Raw genomic sequence first — 24,561 nt, forward strand, 5'->3', positions numbered from 1 at the left:
TAGTGCCTATATCCAATTGCCCTTGAAGAATTGGGGACAAGACACCCTCTTGAATACAACTGAATGGCTTGCTAGGCTATTTTGGTGCCAGTTAAAAGTCAATCACATTCCTGTGAGCCTAGAGCCACATATAGGTCAGATAGGGTTAAGGACCTTTTTGTACATGTGGAGATCGTAGATTTGCAGAAATACAATTATACATAAATGATCTTTCTTCACATGATATATAAAGTTATTGGGCGCGATCAAACCAAATGGGAACTATGTCTGCTAGCGACTAGACCTCCGAACACCCCCCAAGCCCCAACTAAGGAGGTCCCCAGGGCTCCCCGCAGTCCGTCACACCTGTGCAAGGCTCACCTTGGCCCGATCACCACTGTGCAAACAATATGTTACATTGACAGTGCCAGTCTACAACCCTGGCAGTGCCACCTGGGTACCATGGCACTGCCAGGCTGGCACCCAGGTAGCACTGTAGACTGTCAATCTGGCACTGCCAGGGTGCCCAAGTAGCACCAGTAGTGCCAGAATACCACCCTACCGAGAGCATGCACGCGGCGGCCTCCAATCCCCTGGGAGACTCCATGAGTGCCATACCGTCTTGTCCCCGTTTGTGGAAACTAGTACTGAATGGCACTAGCCCGAGGTCTCCAAGGTGAAGGGGTAGTTCCCAATGCCTCGGTTACCTCAGGAAACTTCATATTAAAGTGAGACTAGCTCTAAATATGCAAATTTGCCAAAGAGTGATCCTGCCCACAATGGGCAGATTTTACATTGCGACGTCTCACACGATCGTGTTAGATCCCGCGAGGTGTGGCGAACTGGATAGATCCTGGGAGAGGGATCTCCCGTCATTTACTGTCCACATTGCGCCATAGTGCGTTGCTATTCGGGTGCAGTGTGGCCGGTAGATCGCGCCCATTATTTGATGTTCTTTGTCCTGACAACCTGCTAACATTTTCTCTGTCCAGATAGCTTATTAACATTATGTCGAGCTGAACTGAAGGGCTGACTTCAGAGGAATTTCATGTGAGATTTCAAGAACAGTGCTGCTTATAACTTCAATCACATGCAATCTAGTTTACAGAATCCATGGTCTTTCTAGTTGGGAGTTCAGCCACGGTGTCTCTAGCGAAATTCCTTTTACTACCCTCTCACTCTTGACCTTATTGGTTTATTTCATATATAATTCCTGATTCTGTTATGAATTGCAAGACATTGTTGTTAAACGCCCCACTAGCACAGATTTTGAGTATACAAACCTTTTCAGTAGCTACTGCCAGCTGATTGCCAGCAATGCCAGCCTCTTTGCGAGCCTCTTTAAGCTCATGTCGAAGTTCCTCATTTCTCCCTGTCAGCTGGTCTACCTGAGCTTTGAAGTGGCCATTTTTGTTAAATTTATCTGCGGAATTCTTTGCGTCGATTGCCTGAAACAACATTTAGTGCAGCTTAATTAGCATGTCAGTGCACATCTGCACACATTGAACCTTTAACCAGGTTAACAAGACAGAGTTGCTTTGTCATGCATATAATGGAAAAGCTTTCAGTTAGGAATGCTCCATAGGCCAATGCACAACATATATCAATGGTCAGGTTTACATTGTTACCCATCTGCCAACTGTTACTCACTGACATTTCTATGACTACACTTTTCTTTGGTTGAAAATAGAATGAGGCCAGGTTTCACAGAAAAATAAAGAATGTGCAACTGATGGTTGCATTTGCCCAGGTTTTCCAACGGAATCTCCCAGTCCCCATGTCTTTATTTTTTGTTATCTCTGAAAGGCTTTTCCTGACCCCTGAGAATATATCTTTCGGATGATGTCAGCATTCATGTTCCACTGGAATTGCCCCTGTATAGCTAGTACACTAGGAACATAGCAACAGGAGTGTGCTATTCAGCTCCTGTTCCACCATTCCATTAAATCATGGAAGATCAGTATCTCAACTCCATTTACCTGCATTTACACTGATGCTAGCCATAGCACAGCCCTCAGCAGTCATTCGTCCATCATGCCAATGCACTTGTCACAAAGATCATACACACACTTGGTGAAATCTTTCTAGCTGCTTCAGGTATTAAACATAGGTAACAGTGAGGAACCGAGCAATTAACTTCCAAAGAACACAGACTAGTGAAATGGCAGATGAAATTTAATGCAGTGAAATGTGGAGTCATTCATTTTGGTAGGAAGAATGAGTGGAAGCAATATCAACTATATAGTGAGTACAGGAACAGCAAGACACGGAGTGTATGTACACATAGCTCTAACGATGAAAAGATGAATTGATTATTACGGCATTTTGGATCCTTGGCTCTATAAACAGGGAACATATTACAAACGCAAAAAGTTATGCTGAATTTCTTCGGCTCCAGTTGGACTATATTGGCCAATTCTGAACTATCAAGGCCTTGGAATGGGTGCAGAGAAGTATTTTAAAAAATAAATTTAGAGTACCCAATTATTTCTTTTCCAATTAAGGGGCAATTTAATCCCGCCTATTGATGATCCCGGTGGCAGGATCAAGGCAGGCCCTGGGTTGGTTGGTGGGCCCGTGTCGCCTGCCACGCTCAGTGTGGTGGAGAATTCGGGCCCGGAGGGTGACTGTCGAAGGCTGTCAGCCGCCCAGTGTTGGGAGCGGAGGGTGCACATGAGGCTTTCTGCAGTGGGGTGCAGGGCTCACTTGTGACTGACACTGTGTCGCCCATCACTCCCTCTGGGGGTCATTCCCAAAACTGGCACATCATAATTGGAAGTTCTTTTGTTTTTCTGCCTCCGTAGATAGTTCAGGCAGTGCCCTATTGGGCCCCCCCTTCACCAACACTCCGGCTCCCTCCCTCCCCACCATCATCCTTCCCCCTCAATCCCCACCACCTCCCTTCCTTTCCCTTCTGTTGATACAGAGGCGAGGGGATCTGGTCGCTCCAGTGCAAAGTTTAGTGCTTGTACCGTTTGTTTTTTGCACAACTGTGTTGTGAATTGTTTTAATAATCAGAGTATCCTACCCCCCACCCCGTATATTGGATCGGAGGGGAGGATACTCTGTTTCTCGAACACAAAATTAGTGTTTGTACCTTGTATATATTTTTACTGTTTTAATAAAAAGATATGGCCAATCTACCTGCACTGCACAACGTTTTGGGTTGTGAGGGTGAAATCCACGCAGACACGGGCAGAATGTGCAAACTCCACACAGACAATGGCCCAGGGCCGGGATCGAACCCGGGTCCCCGGCGCCGTGAGGCAGCAGAGCTAACCACTGTGCCACCGTATGGCCCTGGGTGCAGAGAAGATTGATCAGAATGAGAAACTAGGAGAGTTTGGTCTCCTGACAGCAGGGAAGGTGAAGAGGAGCTATGATGGAAGTGTTCATGAAGAAGGGTTTTAATAGAGTAAATAAGGAGAAACAGTTTCCAGTGTCAGAAAGATCAGTAAGTATTGCACACAGGTTTATGACAACTGCCAAAAGATTCTAAGGTGACACTAGGGAATTTTTAAAAAAATACAGCGAGTTAATGATCAGGAATGCATTGCCCAAAAGGGTGATGGAAGCAGATTCAAAAGTAACTTTCCAAAAGGAATTGGATAAATATTTACACAAGAAAAATGTGCAAGGTTATGGGAAAAGGGCAGTGGGACTAATTGGATAACTCTTTCAAAGAGCCAGCACATGTGGACTGATTGATAAAGCACAGAAGGAAACCAATTTCCAAAGGTCAGGCTTAAGACGCCAACTCCCAAAGGCAGGATGCATGGTGCCGATGGAGTAAATGATTCAGAAAAGTCACGAGACTTAAGAATGGGGCCAATCCACATCCAAATGAATCAAATTAGCTAGTATATCGAAGGTTTCAAGTTGGTAAAGAGGCCTCAAAATGCTTCAATAAGTTTTTGGATTGCAGAATTCAGAGTGCTACAAATGGAGTGAGAAAATTAGGAGAGAAAGAGAGGAAAGATGGATGGAAAATGTGAAAGTGAGAGATGATGATTGATAGGCACTATGTCAGGCAGTATCTGGTAACCAGTAGAAATCAGGATCATGTTTCAATCTACTCCAGAAGCAGCTGGAGTCTGGAATGTGGCTTTTTAAAAATTCTTTTAAGGCATCTGGGTATCACTGGCAAAGTCTACATTTCATAGCCATCCCTAGTTGCTCTTGAACTGAGTGGCTTGCTGGGCCATTAAGGGCAGTTAATAGTCAACCACATGACTGTGGTCTAGAGTCACATGTAGGTCAGAACAGGTAAAGATGGCAGATTTCCTTCCCTGAAGAACATTAGTGAACCAGATGGAATTTTATGACAATTCATGATAGCTACCATGGTCATAATCACTGTTGCTAGCTTTATACTCTGGATTTATCAATGGAATTTAAATTCCACCAGCTGCTGTGGTGGGATTTGAATCCATGACCCCAAAGCAAGCAAACGTAACTACAAACATAGAATTAGGAGTAGCAGTAGGCTACTCGGTCCTTCGAGTCTGCTCTGAAATTCAAGGAGATCATGGCTAATCAGATTGTGGCCTCAACTCCATGTTCCCACCTATTCCCGATAACCTTTCACCCCTTGCTTCTCAAGAATTTATCTATCTCTTGCTTTAAAAATATTCAAAGACTCTGCTTCCACCACCTTTTGAGGAAGAGAGTTCCAAAGACTCTCAATCCTGAGAGAAAAGGATTCTCCTCATCGCTGTACGAAATGGGCGACCACTTAATTTTAAAAGTGCCCCTAGTACTAGATTCTCCCACATGGGCGCAATCAAGACCCCTCCGGATCTTATAGGTTTCTAAACTCCAGCAAATACAAACCTAGCCTATCCAACCTTTCCTCATAAAATAATCCGCTTGATCCAAGTATTAGTTTTATAAATCTTCTCTGAACTGCTTCCAACACTTTTCTTCTTTGAATCTTTCTTTAACATCCTTCTTTAAATAAGGAGGCTAGGTTGAAAAATTGTGTGAAAACTAAAGATCAGTAGTAAAATTAAAAAACAAACTGAAAATGTAATTAAATAAAATAAGGATGAAGACCCAGGCGATGTGTTGTCGCTGCAGCATGTGGGAAATGGTGGATCCCATTGGGGTTCATAGCGACCACATCTGTAGCAAATGTTGGTTGCTGGAGGAACTTTAGCTCAGAGTTAATGAAAATATTTTGATTGAACTTTTGGCATCTTATACCCAAATAATACAGAAATTACAAAAATTACAAACAACAATGTAAACCAAACAGTAAGAACAATAACCAAGTAACCCCCCCCCCCCCCCGACCCCTCCCTCTAACAGCTAACAGTGACAAGTTCCTTAAAGTACAATATGAACGGTTGCCATCTACGGTAGATCCCTTCAATTAAACCCCTCATGGTATATTTGACTTTCTCGAGGTACATAAACTCCATTAAGACACCTAGCCAGGCCAAGGTACTAGATGGCGTCATCAGCCTCCTAGCAATTAGTGAGGCGAATGCCAGGGCATCTGCCCCCCACCCATTAGCAGCTCCGGTAGATCCAATGTCCCGAAGATAGCCACTATAGGACAGGGCCCAGCTCAATATTCAGGATAGCCGGTATGGTGCTGAAAAAAAAAAAAACAGACACCCACGAGCTTGGCACAGGACCAGAACATGAGCATGAGGTTCACAGGCCCTCTTAATTAGTGCTCACACCTATCCTCAACTCCCTCAAAGAAATAACTCATTCTGGCCTTGGTGAAGGGTGCCCTAAACATCACCTAAGCTGGATCAGACTCAACCTCGCACAGGATGACGCGGTGTTCTCCCTGTGGAGGGACCCATTCCACACCTCCTCCTCCAGGATGGGTCCCAGCTCCTCCTCCTATTTAGCCTTCACCCCCTCCACCGAGACCAACTCTTTCCCCAAAATCCATCCACATATGCCGGACATACTACCCTCTTCCGACCCCGAACAGGAAATAATCCTATCCAGAAGGCTGAAGGCGGCGCCACCGGAAATGTGACAAATTGAGGTTAATAGATATGATCTTATAGCCATTACAGGCACGTGGTTACAGGGAGATCAAAACTGGGACCAAATATTCACGGGTATATGACTTTTCATAAAGCTAGGCAGGGTGGTGGGGTAGCTTTGTTAGTACAGGATGGAATAAGTACGATAGCAAGAAATTATCTTGGAATAGAAGGTGTAGAATTTGTTTGGATGGAAGTAAGAAATAACAAGAGGAAGGAGACACTGGGGGGAATATTCTATTGGCCCCCAAACAGTAGCTATACTGTAGTTTGGATAATAAATCAGGAGATAATAAAGGCACGTAAAAAAGGCAGCACGTTAATCATGAGTGACTATAATCTTCATGTAGATTGGAAAAATCAAATTGGCAGAGGTAGGCATGAGGAAGAATTCAGAGAGTGTATTCCGGACAATTTCCTGGAACAATATATTGTGGATCTAACCAGGGATCAGGCTACTTTGGATTTGGTAATGTGCAATGAGGCAGGTTTAATAAACAATCTCAGAGAAAAGATCCCCTGGGCAGAAGTGACCATAACATGGTAGAATTTAGCATTCAATTTGAGAGTGAGAAACTTGTATCAGAAACAACTGCCTTACACTTAAATAAGGGTAATTATAAAATAATGAGGGCAGACTTGGCTGGAGTGGACTTGGAAAGGAGTTTAAAGGGAAGGTGGTTGATCAGCAATGGCAGACATTTCTGAAAATAGTTCAGGACTCACAACAAAAATATACTTCCGTGAGGAAGATGGATTCTAGAAAGGGGTTAAATCAAACATGCATAACCAAGGAAGTGAAGGATAGTATTAAACTGAAAGGAAAAACATATAATCTGGAAATGATTAGTGGTAAATCAGAGAATTGGAACATTTAAAAAAAATTAACAGAAGAGTAATAAGAAGGGAGAAGATAAACTATGAGAGTAAACTAGCAAATAATATAAAAACAGAGAGCAAGTGTGTCTTTAAATATATAAAAAGGAAGAGAGAGACCAAAGTGAACATAAAAATGAGACTGGGGAAATAATAATGGGGAACCAGGAAATAGGAGAGGAGTTACATGAACACTTTGTGTCAGTCTTCATGGTGGAAGACACTAATAACATTCCAAAAATAAATAATTAAGAGGCAGAAGGGGGGCAGGAAATAAATACCACAATTAATAGGGAAAAGTACTAAGGAAACTAATGGGGCTAAAGGCCGATATGTCCCCTGCACCTCAGGGATTGCAACCCAGGATATTAAAGGAAGTAGCTGCAGAGATAGTGAATGCAGAGGTAGTGATCTTCCAAATCCCAGAGGATTGGAAAACTTCCAATGTAACACCTTTATACAAAAAAGGAGGGAGACAAAAAACAAGTAACGATAAGCCAGTTAGCCTAACATCTCATGGGGATAATGTTAGAGTCCATTATAAAGGTTGTAATAACAGAGCATTTAGAAATGCATAATATAATCAAGCTGAATTCAGCATGGCTACATGAAGGGAAAATCAAGCCTGACAAATTTATTTTAATTCTCTGATGTGGTAATGAGCAGGGTAGCTGATGGGGAACCAGTAAATAGAATATACCTGGATTTCTAATAAGTGTCCAAGAGATAGTACACAAAAGGCTACTTAATAAGGTAAAAGCCCATGGTGTTGTGGTAGTATATTAGCATGGATAGAAGATTAGATAACTAATAGGCACAGTGGTGCAGTGGTTAGCATTGCTGCCTTACAGCGCAGAGGACCCAGGTTCAATCCTGGCCCTGGGTCACTGTCCGTGTGGAGTTTGCACATTCTCCCGTGTTTACGTGGGTCTCACCCCCATAACCCAAAAGATGTGCAGGCTAGGTGGATTGGCCACGCCAAATTGCCCCTTAATTGGAAAAAAATATTGGGTACTCTAAATTTAAAAAAGATTGGCTAACTAATAGTAAACAGAGAGTTGGGGTAAGAGGGGCATTTTTGGGATGACAATCTGTAACTAGTGGCATGAACAGGGATCCATGCTGGGGCCACAATTATTCACAATATATATTAATGACTTGGACAAATGAAGTGAATGCATTATTGCCAAGTTTGCGGATGACACAAAATTAGGTGGGAAGGCAGGTGCTAATTGTTTGGCGGCATGGTGGTGCAGTGGTTAGCACTGCTGCCTCAGGGCGCTGAAGACCCCGGTTCGATCCCGGTCCCAGCTCACTGTCCATGTAGAGGTTTCACATTCTTCCCGTGTCTCTGTGGGCCTCACCCCCAAAACCCAATGATGAGCAGAGTAGGTGAATTGGCCATGCTAAATTGCCCCTTAACTGGAAAAAAAGAATTGGGTATGCTAAATTTAAATTTAAAAAAAAAAATAAGGTCGGAATTGTCCGGCTAGTCTCAGGTGGCAGGATTTTCTGCTCCCACCAGCAGCACACTGCCGCCCTCAGGTTTCCGGCTGTGTGGGGTGGATTCAATGAGAATTTCCATTGACAGCAGCGAAAGCAGAGAATTCCATCACTAATAAACAGCATGCTGCCTGCCGCCACTGAGAAACATGCGGTTAGGAGGCCGGAGAACCCAGTCAAAGAGTCCACAGAGGAATATAGACAGGTTAGAAGAGTGGGAAAAATGTAGGAAAATGTGAAGTTATGCACTTCAGTAGGAAGAATAAAGGAGCTGAATATTTATATATGAGATGGGGAAAAACTGTAGAAAACTGCAGCACAGATGGATTTGGAGTCCTTGTGCATAAATGACAAAAAGCTAGCATGCAGGTTCAGCAGGTAACTGGAAAGGTAAATGGAATGCTGACCTTTATTTCAAAGGGAATGAAGCATAAAAAAGGGACGTCCTGCTAAAACTATATAAGGCACCAGTTAGACCACATCTAAAATACTGTGAACAGTTTTGGTCTCCTTATCCAAGGAAAGGTATACTGGCATTGGAGACAGTCCAGAGAAGGTTCGTGAGGTTGATCCCTGGTGTGGAAGGATTTTCTTATGAGGAAAGGTTGAGTAGATTGGATCTGTACACATTGGAGTTTAGAAAAATGAGAGGTGACCTTATTGAAACATATAGGAATCTCAAGGGGCTTGACAGAGTAGATGTTGAGAGGCTATTTCCTCTTGTGGGAGAATCTAGGACTAGAGGGCATAATCAAAGACAGAGATCAGGAGGATCACCCATTTAAGACAGAGATCAGGAGGATTTTTCTCTCTGAGGGTAGTGAATCTCTAGAATTCATTATGCACAAAACTGTAGAGGCTGGGTTGTTAAGCATGTTCAAGGCTGAGACTGACATTTTTAATCAGTAAAGAATCAAAGATTATGAGGATAAGGCAGGAAAGTGAAGTTGACGATTATATCAGGACATGATCTCATTTAATGGTAGAGCAGACTCAATGGGCCAAGTAGCTAATTTCTGCCACTATGTCTTATGGTCTTATTAAAGAGACCAATACTGTACACAATACTCCAGATGTGGTCACACCAATGCTCTGTATAACTGAAGCGTAACCTCCTTACTTTCATATTCAGTTCCGTTCACAATAAATTATAACATTCTATTAGCTTTCCTAATTATTTGCAATACTTGCAGGCTAGCTTTTTATTCGTCATGCACTCTATCTTCTAGGTCCCTCTGCATTCATTCACCATTTAGATAATATGCTTATTTTTTTATTTTGCCTGCCAAAATGGACAATTTCACATCTTCCCACCTTATACTCAATTTGTCAGGTCTTTTCTCACTCACTTAACCTATCAACATCCCTTTGTAGCCTCCTTCTGTCCTCTTCACATCTTACTTTCCTACCAATCTTTGTGTTATCAGCAAATTTATAATGGTACGGTGGCACAGTGATTAGCACTGCTGCCTCACAGTGCCAGGGACCCGGGTTTGATTCTAACCTTGGGTGACTGTGTGGAGTTTGCATGTTCTCCTTGTGTCTGCGTGGGTTTCCTCTGGGGGCTCCGGTTTCCTCCCACAGTCCAAAGATGCGCAGGTTAGGTGGATTGGCTGTGCTAAAATTGCCCCTTAGTGTTCAAAGGTTGGGTGGGGTTAAAGGAATAGGCTGGGGACTGGGCCTTGGTAGGGTGATCTGGATGGGTCTGTGCAGACGCGATGGGCCAAATGGCCTCCTGCACTATAGGAATTCTATGATAACCACACTTTTGGTTTCTTCATGCAAGTCATTCATATAAATTTTGAAAAATTGAGGCCCCAGCATTGATCCCTGTGGCACACCAGTCGTTACATCTTATCAAACAGAAAAAGTCCCATTTATGCCTACCCACTGTTTTCTGTTAGCTAACCACTCTTGAACCTATGCCAATATGTTACCCCCTAAACCATGAGCTTTCAATTTTCTCAATAACCATTGATGTGGCACATTAACAAATATGCTTTGGAAATCTAAGTACAGTACAACCACCAGTTCCCCTTTATCCGCAGCATACAGGGCAGCACAGTGGTTAGCACTGCTGTCTCACAGCACCAGGGACCTGGGGTCAATTCCGACCTTGGGGGACTGTGTGGAGTTTGAATGTTCTCTCCGTGTCCGCGTGGGTTTTCTCCGGCTGCTCCGATTTCTTTCCACAGTCTGATGATGTGCAGGTTAGGCTGATTGGCTATGCTAAATTGCCCCTTTGTGTCCAAAGGTTAAGTGGGGTTACAGGGTTACGGGAATAGGGTGGGTGAGAGTGGGCATGGGCGGGGTGCTCTATCAGAGGGTCGCTGGAGACCTGAGGGGCTGAATGGACTCCCTTTGTAGGGATTCTATGATATGTTACTTCTTCTTCAAAGAATTTCAATAAATTGGTTGAACAGGATTTCCTTTGAACAAAACCATGTTGACTCTGCCTGATTACCGTGGCTTTTTCCAAGTGCCCTGCTATAATGTCTTTAATAATAGCTTATAATATTTGCCTTGTGACAGATGCTAAGCTAACTGCCCTGTGGTTTCCCCTCTGTCTACCTCCTTTTTTGAATAAAGGAGCCTGGGCCTCCTGATTACTATTCTAGTGACATTAATACTAAGCCACCACCTCCCTTTCGAGATAATAATGGGAACTCAAGAAATCTGCCAACAACTTGCATTGATATTAGCAATATACACTGTTTGTTTCTGCATCTGTTCACACTTATATTTTATCATTGAAATTTCTTGTTTATTTCACAGAGTAACACAAGATTTAAATACCTAACTACTCCTTGGCTCTCAGGCTTATGGAAATGATCCTTTGAAGCATCAGAGCACAATGTCCCCAACATCTCTTATTGCATCAGTACATTAGCCACTGAAATTAGAACTTAAGATGATACTTACAGAAACTAGTCTCTCCAGACTTTCTATTTTCAGAATTTCGTCCCCTCGATTTGAAGCAGTTTCCACTTGTGTATTCTTTATGGCTTGCAAAATGTCTTTCATGCCACTCTCGAATTGCTCATTCTCTTGCCGAAGTTCTTTTACTATAACCAAACAATATTACTCACATTAGTAAAGAAACAATGGTTGACAGTGAAATTTAGCTTACTGACAAAAACCTTAGATACCTTTTACAGAGCATGTAATTCATCTACTACTTACATTTATACAGTATCTTTAATGTAATGAGACATCCCAGAGTGCTTCACAGGAGTACAAAACAAAGTGTGACACTGAGCCACAAAGGATATATTGGGGGAATTGTACGGCCCCTCAACCAAGTGAGTTTGAGGCAAGGTGTATACATAAAATAGGATAGGTGGCCAGCACACCACCATTCTCGAGCTGTCCCCCATAATATGGTGATCGGGTGTGGAATCAGCCAGCCCACCCACCCTTAGGCCTTTTGAGGCACTTAACAAGCAAATAAAAGGTCAGCTTTGGGTCTAATTCTGCTTCTGACATCCTGCATCCGTGCCAGGGCAGCACGTTAGCACAAGCGCCAGAGTCCCAGGTTCAATTCCCCGCTGGGTCACTGTCTGTGCGGCACCTGCACGTTCTCCGTGTCTGCGTGGGTTTCCTCCAGGTGCTCCGGTTTCCTTCCACAGTCCAAAGATGTGCAGGTTAGGTGGATTGGCAATGATGAATTGCCCTTAGTGACCAAAAAGGTTAGGAAGGGTTATTGGGTTATGGGGATAGGGTGAAAGTGAGGGAAGTGAGTACAGACTCGATGGGCTGAATGACCTCCTTCTGCACTGTGTGTTCTAATATAGAGGGCACCGATTCCGGTGAAAGAACAGGTGGGGTACCCTGCCCACCAAATTGGTAGCCCCACTTTGTGCCTCCACCCCCCCCGGTCTCCACCATCCAATCCCCCACTCCACATCCCCTACTTCTTGGAGTCCCCGATCCTTTGAGGACTCAGATAAAGTAGTGGAAGAGATAGGGCTTATGTGGTCATTGAATATTTAAAGATGGAATTACATAGATTCTTGTTAAGCAAAGAATCAAAGGTTATCCGGGGTAGATGGGAATGTGGACCTTAAAACATAAATAGATCAGCCATGATCTTACCAAATGGCGGAGCAGGCTTGAGGGGCTGAATGGTCTACTTCTGTTCCTATTTCATATGTTCGTATGTTCTTCCCTGGGTCTCTCTTGTCGTCCCAGCAGTGGCTACTACTTGCTTTTGGCACTGTTGGTTCTCCGTAGCGACTGGCTAATCAGATTGATTGGCAGCACTCAGGCATGGAAAAGCCCACTCAAACCTCTAAGGCTGCCCCAACATATTATCACTGCATTCCCGACTTTTCTACCATTTTCCCCCATAAATTGCAGCCTGGTCTGATGACCAAATGTTTGCGCGGTCAAAGAGATCTGTTTTAAGAAATGACTTAAAGGAGGAAAGAGAGGCAGAGAGGTGTAGGGAGGGAATTCCAGATTTTGGGACCTAGGTAAGTATATACATGGTCACCAAAAGTTCTAGACAGAAGAGTTGTACATTCACTTGACAATACTGGCAACAATCATTTCGAGCCTTTAGAGATTTGTCTGTCAGGCACAGAGAGCCAGATTTTGGGTACTAAGGCAGGAAATTTCCCGAATCGGAGAGGGTGCCTCGGTAAAAAATTGGCTGGATCATGAGATTTTCACTCCGGGGAGAGGAGGGTGCAGGATGAGATTGGGCCCACTGACCTTGGAAGTTGGTGCTAGACGTACACAGGTGCTGAGGTGGTCTGGTCAGAAAGCCTGCCTTGGTTCTCTGGGGCTTTGTCCCAGCTGTTTTAGAATATTTTAGATACTCTAGCCCTCACCCCTCCTCTTCTCCTCCATATCAAATCATTGCAAACTCACCCAGTAACCACCATGGACAAAATTCAGGAGCCATGTAAAGACGAACAATAAAATTCTAAAAATCTAATAAATCTCTCATCATACAGACTTAATTGTGAAAGAAACTCCCATTCATGAAAGCTTCAAAGCTTTCAAATCTCAAGTGGCTAATCTCTTATAAAAACAAACTTCTGTTCTTACCCCGTACACTTTAATAGTTCCTTTAAGCTGTCAATCAAACTGTGAATTCAATGCCCTGCTGAAATAATTGCATTGTTTGAAATTCAGTAAAGCATTCATAATGAATAGTCCTTAGGGAAATATCAACAAATAACTTGATTGAAACTACTCCAACAGATGCTATACCAATTTTGTCAATCAAAGTAGTCCAGCAGAGGTTTTTTTTAAAAAACCATCACTGACAGCTTTATCAAGTTTTTTTTATTGTTTAAAGAGCAGGAGATTAAGAACTTTCAGAGCATGATTAAACAGATTTTATCTGCCTTCAAGAGTATTAACGTCTACTCCATAAATTCTTGACTCCTGCGCTGTGGGATAAGGCCCTTGAAACAGCCAAAATGAGGTCTTTTTGAACACAGTACTTAGTTCAAATGGCACTGTTGAGTTTGGGTTTCCCTCCTGTGTGAATCGAACACTATCCCGACCCCTTCCTGCTGCTGGCAAAAATGGGATATGTTAGAAATAGTGGGGGGACGGCTCAATCCAGCCCAACCTTCTGGATAAACAAAGGCTCCTGGCATCACCTGAGCCTCAAGGAAGACGCGTGATTAAGTTTTCCACTTTTATTTTGAGTATTATTAATTTTTTCCACCCAGCCCATCTAAAGGTCTGCACAGTCTCCACGCCTCATGAAAATCCAGCCCTTACGCTTAAAAGACATAGTAAATTTTGTTTGGTTCAGTTCTCACAAATGGAGGATTTGAGCAAATCCATAAAGACATGTCTGGTGCAAGATTTCGGCACAGTAAACATACTAATTAAGGTTTCATTAAAAAGGAAAAGATAAAAACTCTCTTACCTAACAAGCCCTTCATTTACAGCTTATTAAAAAAATAAATTTGAAAGAATGGGCTTACAGTCAGACTTCAGCTGAGCAACTACGGTCATCGTTTGTTCCAGTTCTTTGTCCTTTATCTCCAGTTCTCTTGAAATATATTCATTCTAGGACATAATACAAATATAATTCACTGTCTGAGAATTGTAGAAATGCTCATCATTCTCTCTAGAACACAGAATCAGTGAATGATTACAGCTCAGAAGAAGGCCATTTGGCTCGTTGAGTCTGTGCCTCTGCAAGACCAACTCATCTCGTCCCAATCTCCCACTTTTTCCCCAATAGCCATCATTTTAATCTGCTGCCAACACCACGCTCTCAGGCAGTGCTCTTCAGCTTGTAACCACTCGCTGCATAAAAATGTTTCTTCTCATGTTGCCTTTGGTTCTCTTGCCATTCACTTTAAAATGGAGAGATTCTCCACCCTCCCGCCAATGAGAAAAGTTTCTCCCTATCGACATTGTACAGATCCTTCATGGTTTTGAACACCTCTATTAAATCTTCTCTCAACTTTTCTTCATTGAGAACAGAGTCAGCTTCTCCGATTATCTTCGCAACTGAAGTTTCACGTCTCTGAAACATTCTCACAAATCGTTCCTGCACTTTCTCTAGTGCTTCTTGCAGTGTGGTGACAAGAATTGGACATAATACTCCAGTCGAGGCCAAACATTGTTTTATAAAGTATCACCATAATTTCATTGCTATTGTATTCAATGCCTCTCCACAAGCTCAGGATTCAATAAGCATTGCTAACCGCATTCTCAAATGATTTGTGCACGTAAAACCTGTGATGAATGTAGGAATTTCAGATATATTGTATTATATGTATTTGGTGCAGTAAGGCTTAAAAGCCTGGGTTGGTGTGTGTAAGACTGTTGCAGTAGTGTTTTAAAAAAACCTCGATTGCAAGACAGCTAAACATTTTGGAGCCAGAGGTGCAGTTAAAGCATCGTAAAGTTTGGGATATTGGACTTTTATTTACATTGAGGGTTCCCTGCGGAGTAGTTAATTAGAGACATTGTGTTCAGTTTAGTAAGATGATGCAGTTAATGGGAGGAGCTAAGGACTGAAGCAGTCACAGTGTTGAGGTTCAGAATTAGTCTGTGGTGGAAGACAAGCTGAGAAGCAGTTTCTAAAAATACAGCCAGAAATTCTGCACTGTTCTGACAGCATCCAGGTCTATCTTTTCAAACAGTCTCAAAAGACATCTCTCTGAAGCAAATATTCCTAAGTCTGCTAACTGTATTTAAAAGTGGATTGCAACCAGAGATAGTTCTATTGTTTGAGTGGAAGTAAAGATAGCAGCTAAGGGTTATTATGTCATTGTGTTGATTAGCATTATTTAAGGGGTAATTGTAAGCTATTTTCATGTGTGATGTTAAAGATGTTTTAATACTGTGTTATTAATAAAGTTTGTTTTAATATACCATATCCCTACTTTGCATGAAATCACTCCTTTCCTCACAATCTTACAAAATTACAACAATATATTGGCGTTTCTGTCCAGTATCCTAACCACTGTTGGGTCTGGTCCAGGATCGTAATAAACCACAGGTCCCTCTGTTACCATATCCTTTATTCTATCTGGTATAGAACAAGAACAAAGAACAAAGAAATGTACAGCACAGGAACAGGCCCTTCGGCCCTCCAAGCCCGTGCCGACCATACTGCCCGACTAAACTACAATCTTCTACACTTCCTGGGTCCGTATCCTTCTATTCCCATCCTATTCATATATTTGTCAAGATGCCCCTTAAATGTCCCTATCGTCCCTGCCTCCACTACCTCCTCCGGTAGTGAGTTCCAGGCACCCACTACCCTCTGCGTAAAAAACTTGCCTCGTACATCTACTCTAAACTTTGCCCCTCTCACCTTAAACCTATGCCCCCTAGTAATTGACCCCTCTACCCTGGGGAAAAGCCTCTGACTATCCACTCTGTCTATGCCCCTCATAATTTTGTATACCTCTATCAGGTCGCCCCTCAACCTCCTTCGTTCCAGTGAGAACAAACCGAGTTTATTCAATCGCTCCTCATAGCTTATGCCCTCCATACCAGGCAACATTCTGGTAAATCTCTTCTGCACCCTCTCTAAAGCCTCCACATCCTTCTGGTAGTGTGGCGACCAGAATTGAACACTATACTCCAAGTGTGGCCTAACTAAGGTTCTATACAACTGCAACATGACTTGCCAATTCTTATACTCAATGCCCCGGCCAATGAAGGCAAGCATGCCGTATGCCTTCTTGACTACCTTCTCCACCTGTGTAGCCCCTTTCAGTGATCTGTGGACCTGTACTCCTAGATCTCTTTGACTTTCAATACTCTTGAGGGTTCTACCATTCACTGTATATTCCCTACCTGCATTAGCCCTTCCAAAATGCATTACCTCACATTTGTCCAGGTTAAACTCCATCTGCCATCTCTCCGCCCAAGTCTCCAGACAATCTAAATCCTGCTGTATCCTCAGACAGTCCTCATCGCTATCCGCAATTCCACCAACCTTTGTGTCGTCTGCAAACTTACTAATCAGACCAGTTACATTTTCCTCCAAATCATTTATATATACTACAAAGAGCAAAGGTCCCAGCACTGATCCCTGTGGAACACCACTGGTCACAGCCCTCCAATTAGAAAAGCATCCCTCCATTGCTACCCTCTGCCTTCTATGGCCTAGCCAGTTCTGTATCCACCTTGCCAGTTCACCCCTGATCCCGTGTGACTTCACCTTTTGTACCAGTCTACCATGAGGGACCTTGTCAAAGGCCTTACTGAAGTCCATATAGACAACATCTACTGCCCTACCTGCATCAATCATCTTAGTGACCTCCTCGAAAAACTCTATCAAGTTAGTGAGACACGACCTCCCCTTCACAAAACCGTGCTGCCTCTCACTAATACGTCCATTTGCTTCCAAATGGGAGTAGATCCTGTCTCGAAGAATTCTCTCCAGTAATTTCCCTACCACTGAAGTAAGGCTCACCGGCCTGTAGTTCCCGGGATTATCCCTGCCACCCTTCTTAAACAGAGGAACAACATTGGCTATTCTCCAGTCCTCCGGGACATCCCCTGAAGACAGCGAGGATCCAAAGATTTCTGTCAAGGCCTCAGCAATTTCCTCTCCAGCCTCCTTCAGTATTCTGGGGTAGATCCCATCCGGCCCTGGGGACTTATCTACCTTAATATTTTTTAAGACACCCAACACCTCGTCTTTTTGGATCACAATGTGACCCAGGCTATCTACACCCCCTTCTCCAGACTCAACATCTACCAATTCCTTCTCTTTGGTGAATACTGATGCAAAGTATTCATTTAGTACCTCGCCCATTTCCTCTGGCTCCACACATAGATTCCCTTGCCTATCCTTCAGTGGGCCAACCCTTTCCCTGGCTACCCTCTTACTTTTTATGTAAGTGTAAAAAGCCTTGGGATTTTCCTTAACCCTATTTGCCAATGCCTTTTCATGACCCCTTCTAGCCCTCCTGACTCCTTGCTTAAGTTCCTTCCTACTTTCCTTATATGCCACACAGGCTTCGTCTGTTCCCAGCCTTTTAGCCCTGACAAATGCCTCCTTTTTCTTTTTGACGAGGCCTACAATATCACTCGTCATCCAAGGTTCCCGAAAATTGCCGTATTTATCTTTCTTCCTCACAGGAACATGCCTGTCCTGTATTCCTTTCAACTGACACTTGAAAGCCTCCCACATGTCAGATGTTGATTTGCCCTCAAACATCCGCCCCCAATCTATGTTCTTCAGTTCCCGCCTAATATTGTTATAATTAGCCTTCCCCCAATTTAGCACATTCATCCTCGGACCACTCTTATCCTTGTCCACCAGTACTTTAAAACTTACTGAATTGTGGTCACTGTTACCGAAATGCTCCCCTACTGAAACATCTACCACCTGGCCGGGCTCATTCCCCAATACCAGGTCCAGTACCGCCCCTTCCCTAGTTGGACTGTCTACATATTGTTTTAAGAAGCCCTCCTGGATGCTCCTTACAAACTCTGCCCCGTCTAAGCCCCTGGCACTAAGTGAGTCCCAGTCAATATTGGGGAAGTTGAAGTCTCCCATCACCACAACCCTGTTGTTTTTACTCTTTTCCAAAATCTGTCTACCTATCTGCTCCTCTATCTCCCGCTGGCTGTTGGGAGGCCTGTAGTATACCCCCAACATTGTGACTGCACCCTTCTTATTCCTGATCTCTACCCATATAGCCTCACTGCCCTCTGAGGTGTCCTCTCGCTGTATAGCTGTGATACTCTCCTGAACAAGTAGCGCAACTCCGCCTCCCCTTTTACATCCCCCTCTATCCCGCCTGAAACATCTAAATCCTGGAACGTTTAGCTGCCAATCCTGCCCTTCCCTCAACCAGGTCTCTGTAATGGCAACAACATCATAGTTCCAAGTAGTAATCCAAGCTCTAAGTTCATCTGCCTTACCCGTAATGCTCCTTGCATTAAAACATATGCACTTCAGGCCACCAGACCCGCTGTGTTCAGCAACTTCTCCCCGTCTGCGCTGCCTCAGAGCCACACTGTCCCTATTCCCTAGTTCTCCCTCAATGCTCTCACCTTCTGACCTATTGCTCCCGTGCCCACCCCCCTGCCATACTAGTTTAAACCCTCCCGTGTGACACTAGCAAACCTCGCGGCCAGGATATTTATGCCTCTCCGGTTTAGATGCAACCCGTCCATCTTATACAGGTCACACCTGCCCCGGAAGAGCTCCCAGTGGTCCAGATAACAGAAACCCTCCCTCCTACACCAGCTGTTTAGCCACGTGTTTGTCTGCTCTATCTTCCTATTTCTAGCCTCACTGGCACGTGGCACAGGGAGTAATCCCGAGATTACAACCCTCGAGGTCCTGTCTTTTAACTTTCTGCCTAGCTCCCTGAACTCCTGCTGCAGGACCTCATGCCCCTTCCTGCCTATGTCGTTAGTACCAATATGTACAACAACCTCTGCCTGTTTGCCCTCCCCCTTCAGGATTCCCTCTACCCGTTCGGAGACATCCTGGACCCTGGCACCAGGGAGGCAACATACCATCCTGGAGTCTCTTTCACGTCCACAGAAGCGCCTATCTGTGCCCCTGACTATAGAGTCCCCTATAACTATTACTCTTCTGCGCTTTGACCCTCCCTTCTGAACATCAGAGCCAGCCGTGGTGCCACTGCTCTGGCTGCTGCTGTTTTCCCCTGATAGGCTATCCCCCCCGACAGTATCCAAAGGGGTATATCTGTTCGAGAGGGGGACAACCACAGGGGATTCCTGCACTGACTGCCTGCCCTTTCTGGTGGTCACCCATTTCTCTGCCTGCACCTTGGGTGTGACCACACTTACATAACTGCGATCTATGATGCTTTCCGCCACCTGCATGCTCCTAAGTGCATCCAATTGCTGCTCCAACCGAACCATGCGGTCTGTGAGGAGCTGCAGTTGGGTGCACTTTCTGCAGATGAAGCCATCCGGGACACTGGAAGCCTCCCGGACCTGCCACATCTCACAGTCAGAGCACAGCACCCCTCTAACTGACATTGCGTCAATTAATTAAAATTAAAATTTGTCTTTTTTTTTTAATACTTTTTTTAAATTTCAAAGTTACTGTCAACTATCTGTTTCCTAGCACTAGATTTCTAATAGAAATGCGATAGCTAACTATAATATTCTCCGATCTCTGGCTTAGATATCCTCTAAATTATAATTAAGTTATTATGTTTAATTAGATCCCAAATACTCAAAAGAATTTAGGTTAGAATCCCAACCAGCCACTCAGGTCACAGCTTTTCTGTGATGTCACTTCAGTTTCCCCCGACACACACAATTTGAAAAACAGGTATAAAAGTAAAAATCACTTGCTTACCTTCTGAGATGTTCTCAGGTTCCCTCGCTGACAGAGACTGCTCCTCCACCTCCAATCCTTGACCTGCACAATGCTAATAATATAATAATATAATATGGCACTTACCTTACACCAATGGGTCTTATTATTAGGTTAGAGGAGGAGGGCGGGTGGGAGACACTACACGTGTAGTGTCTCGGGTTTCCTCTCCACCAGAATTTATTGGGGGGGGGGGGGGGGGGCACTTGCCAGAGGTCGAACTTCCGGTTCCCGCCGAAATCCAAAGGGCTGCTCCTGCAAAGGTAAGTGCTTTTAAACTAACTACTCACCTCCCAGAAGGCCCCTGCGCACCGCTGCCGCCGAAATCCAAAGGGCTGCTCCTGCAAAGGTAAGTGCTTTTAAACTAACTACTCCTCATTCTTTCTATGAAAAGGAACCCACTTCACAAGTCTCTACATTAAATTTAATCTTAAAGTTTATCACCACCCTGCTCAGAATTCTCAATCTATCCAAGTTTTGTGCCATCTGCAAATTTTTAAATTGCATCCTGTACACCCAAGTCAAGTTCATTGGTATAGATCAAGAAACAATGTGGTCCTAGTACAGATCCCTGGAATAAAAAAACATTTACCACCCCTCTCTGTTTTCTGGCACTTAGTTGACTCTGTATCCAGCCTGCCACTGTCCCTTTTATTCCTGAGGCTTTATAACTTTGTTGACAAGCCTGTTATATGATACTTTATCAAATGCCTTTTGGAAATCCATGTACATAGAATTAATCGCATTACCCTCATCAACACTCATTTACTTCACCAAATCAAAATCAAGTTAGTTAAACACAATTTGCCGTTAACAAAGTCATGCAGGATGTCTTTAATTATTAATTAATCCACATATGATTTGTCCAAATGACTAATTTTGGCCTGAATTATCTTTTCTTAAAGTTTTCCCACCACCAAGGTTAAATTAATTGGTCTGCAGTTGCTGGGTGTGACCTTACACCATTTGAACAAGGGTTAATTTGCAAATATACAATCATCTGGCACCTATCTGTATGGAGAATTGGAATATTATGGTCAGCATCTCCACAATCCTTACTTTCCTCAGCATCCAAGGATCCAGTCCTGGTGACATATCAACTTTAAGTACAGTTTCTGATGTCTTCTCTTTTATCAATGTTTAACCCATTCACATGCATTTGTTTAAAAAATATTTCAGTGGCTAAAACCTTTAGCCTAAAAAAAAAAAGAGTCTGATGCAGTTCAGAGTGAGATAAATGTATGTACAGATTGGGGGCAGGTTGCGGTGTTAAATTTGAGTTTCAGCACATTATGCTGCTCTTGTGGCATTAGTTCGTTCAATGCAAATTTATTCAATTTTTTAAAGCTATTCAGAGCTCATTTGCACAATAGGTTTTTTCAAGTACATAGAAGATATCTCGGGTAATATGGCTCTTACACTTTAACCCCCATTACCCTGATCCTTTCCTCACTCTGTTCACTCCTCTTTCAGGCTTTTCCTTCCTGTATCTCATTCCCTCCCTTATGCTTCTCCCTCTTCACAGGTTTTTCCTCCTCTTATTGCCATCCTTGGCGTGTTCCCTTCCTCCCTCTCAGGTTGTTCCTCCCTATATCCTGTTTACGCCCTGCTGCCTCCTCTCCTCATAACTTCCCTGATCAAAAGTTAAAAAATGAATTTTTGGTATAATTAATGCATTGATTGCACAAGTTATAGCGATTAATTGACCGCCCTAGCTTCAACACAACTGAATTGGACATGGCTGGCTTCCATTTTGAAAAGTTTTCTAATCCAATTTTCATACACTTCTACCTCATAAGGACAAATACATGAGATATGAGGAATAACGTATGTTTTAAAAAAAATATTATTCAAATTTTTACATATTAGGGTTAGCCTTAATGAAAAAAGAAAAACAAAGAACGCATAAATAAACCTCTTACAACTACATAAACACAGTAGTAAACACAAAGTACCCGAGCACCTCACACACCTGTCTTCCACCCCAAAGAACCTGCTCAGCCTAGCCCCTGTCATATGCGCTCTGTGAAGAACCTTAAATTGTATCAGGCTAAGCCTGGCGCAAGAGGAGGAAGAATTAACCCTACCCAGGGCGTCCGCCCATGTACCCTCGTCTATCTCCTCCCCAAGCTCCTCCTCCCATTTACCCTTTAGCTCCTCCACCGAGGTCTCCTCCTCCTCCTGCATCTCCTGGTAGATCGCCGAGACCTTGCCTTCTCCAACCCCCCCCGAGAGCACCCTATCCTGGATCCTGAGTGCTGGAAGCAGTGGGAACACTCTCACCTGCCGTCTTACAAACGCCCTTACCTGCATGTACCTAAAGGCATTTCCGGGGAGGGGGGGGGGGGGGAGCCCAAATTTTTCCTCCAGCACCCCAAGGCTCGCAAACGTCCCATCTAAAAACAGGTCCCTCATCCTTCAAATTCCTGCCCTCTGCCAGCTCAGGAACCCTCCATCCATTCTCCCCGGGACGAACCGATGGATCTCTCGGATCGGGGACCAAACCAAAGCCTCTACCTCACCCCTGTGGCGTCTCCACTGCCCCCAAATTTTCAAAGTTCCCGCCACCGCCAGACTCGGCGGGAGCGGCAGCGGTGCTGTCACCAGCGCTCTCAGACTCGTGTCCACACAGGATGCCATCTCCAGCCTCCTCCACACCGCTCCCTCCCCCTCCATTACCCACTTGCGTGTCATCGCCACATTGGCAGCCCAGTAGTACCCACACAGATTAGGCAATGCTAATCCTCCTCTGTCACTACTCCATTCCAGAAACACCCTTCTCACCCTCGGGGTCTTTTTCGCCCACACGAATCCCATGATGCTCCTGCTGACCCGCTTAAAAAAGGCCTTAGGGATCAGGATGGGGAGGCACTGGAATACAAAAAGGAACCTCGGGAGCACCGTCATTTTCAGAGACTGCACCCTACCCGCCAGGGAGAGTGGCAGCACATCCCACCTTTTAAACTCCTCCTCTAGCTGCTCCACCAGTCGCGTCAAGTTGAGCTTGTATAGGACCCCCCCAGCTCCTGGCCACCTGGATCCACAGGTACCGAAAACTCCTTTCCGCCCTCTTCAATGGAAGCTCGTCTATCCCCCTCCCCTGTCCCCTGTGTGTACCACGAAGAGCTCACTCTTCCCCACGTTGAGCTTATACCCGGAAAAGTCCCCAAGCTCCCAGAGGATCCGCATCACCTCCGGCATCCCCCCCACTAGGTCCGCCACATACAGTAACAGGTCATCGGCATACAACAAAACCCGGTGTTCCTCCCCCCCTCGGACTCCCTTAAAGCCCCCCCCCCTCGGACTCCCTTAAAGCCATAGCCAAAGGCTCAATTACCAATGCAAATAGCAAGGAAAGTATTCCGACCTCCTCCGATTCGTGGCCACACTCGCCACTGGGGCTTCGTAAAGTAGCCGAACCCAACTAATTAACCCCTCCCCGAACCCAAACCTCCTCAACACTTCCCAAAGGTACCCCCACTTCACCCTAGCGAAGACCTTCTCCGCGTCCATCGCTGCCACTATCTCCACTTCCCCCTCCACTGCAGGCATCATGATTACGTTAAGGAGCCTCCGCACATTGGTATTCAGCTGCCTTCCCTTCACAAAACCCATCTGGTCCTCGTGAATCACCCCCGGGACACAGTCCTCAATTCTGGTAGCCAACACCTTTGCTAACAGCTTCACGTCCATGTTGAGGAGCGAGATTGGCCAATACGACCCACACTGTAATGGGTCCTTGTCCCGCTTCAAGATCAGCGCCCTGGACATCGTCGGGAGTAGGGCCCCCCCGCCCTGGACATCGTCGGGGGGTGTAGGCTTCGTTGCTCCTCGAGTAGTCCCTCCTTGGGGACCTCTGCAAACCTCCTATCCACCCTTAAAATCTCCCCCACCAATCTCTCCCTCTCTCTTCTCTCCTTGTGGGCCCTAGTGGAGATTAGCTTTCCCCTAATCACCGCCTTCAGCGCCTCCCAGACCACCCCCACCTGCACCTCCCCATTATCGTTAGCTTCTAGGTAGCTTTCAATGCACCCCCGGATCTGCCGTCTCACCCCCTCATCCGCCAGCAAGCCCACATCCAGCCGCCACAGCGGGCGCTGGTCCCTCTCCTCCCCTAGCTCCAGCTCCACCCAATGCGGGGCATGGTCTGAGATGGCTATGGCCGAATACTCCGTGTCCTCCACCCTCGGGATTAGTACCCTGCTCATAACGAAGAAGTCTATTCGGGAGTAGACTTTATGGACGTGAGAAAAAAAAGAAAATTCCCTGGCCCCCCGTCTGACAAACCTCCATGGGTCCACTCTTCCCATCTGGTCCATAAACCCCCTCAGCACCTTGCCCGCCACCGGCCTCTTACCCTTCCTGGACCAGGAGCTGGATCCA

The 24,561-nt window shown here is 44.7% G+C and overlaps 1 protein-coding gene across 6 annotated transcripts in view; it reads right to left on the reverse strand.

Annotated features, from left to right (window-relative positions):
- The window catches only part of cep290 (centrosomal protein 290), a 194,104-nt gene that overhangs the window by 100,600 nt on the left and 68,943 nt on the right, over positions 1-24,561 (reverse strand). For all 6 annotated transcript variants that reach the window (XR_011936509.1, XM_072484934.1, XM_072484936.1 and 3 more), the window contains 3 exons: positions 14,321-14,405; positions 11,292-11,434; positions 1,263-1,427 (listed from right to left, as the gene is read on the reverse strand). Coding sequence is in view for 5 of the 6 variants with exons in the window: in XM_072484934.1 (XP_072341035.1) it covers positions 1,263-1,427; positions 11,292-11,434; positions 14,321-14,405 (393 nt within the window). In the remaining variant the exon portion in view is untranslated. The remainder of the gene's footprint in view (positions 1-1,262; positions 1,428-11,291; positions 11,435-14,320; positions 14,406-24,561) is intronic.

The sequence above is a fragment of the Scyliorhinus torazame genome, chromosome 19 (assembly GCF_047496885.1).
Source record: "Scyliorhinus torazame isolate Kashiwa2021f chromosome 19, sScyTor2.1, whole genome shotgun sequence".
Lineage (NCBI taxonomy): Eukaryota > Metazoa > Chordata > Chondrichthyes > Carcharhiniformes > Scyliorhinidae > Scyliorhinus > Scyliorhinus torazame.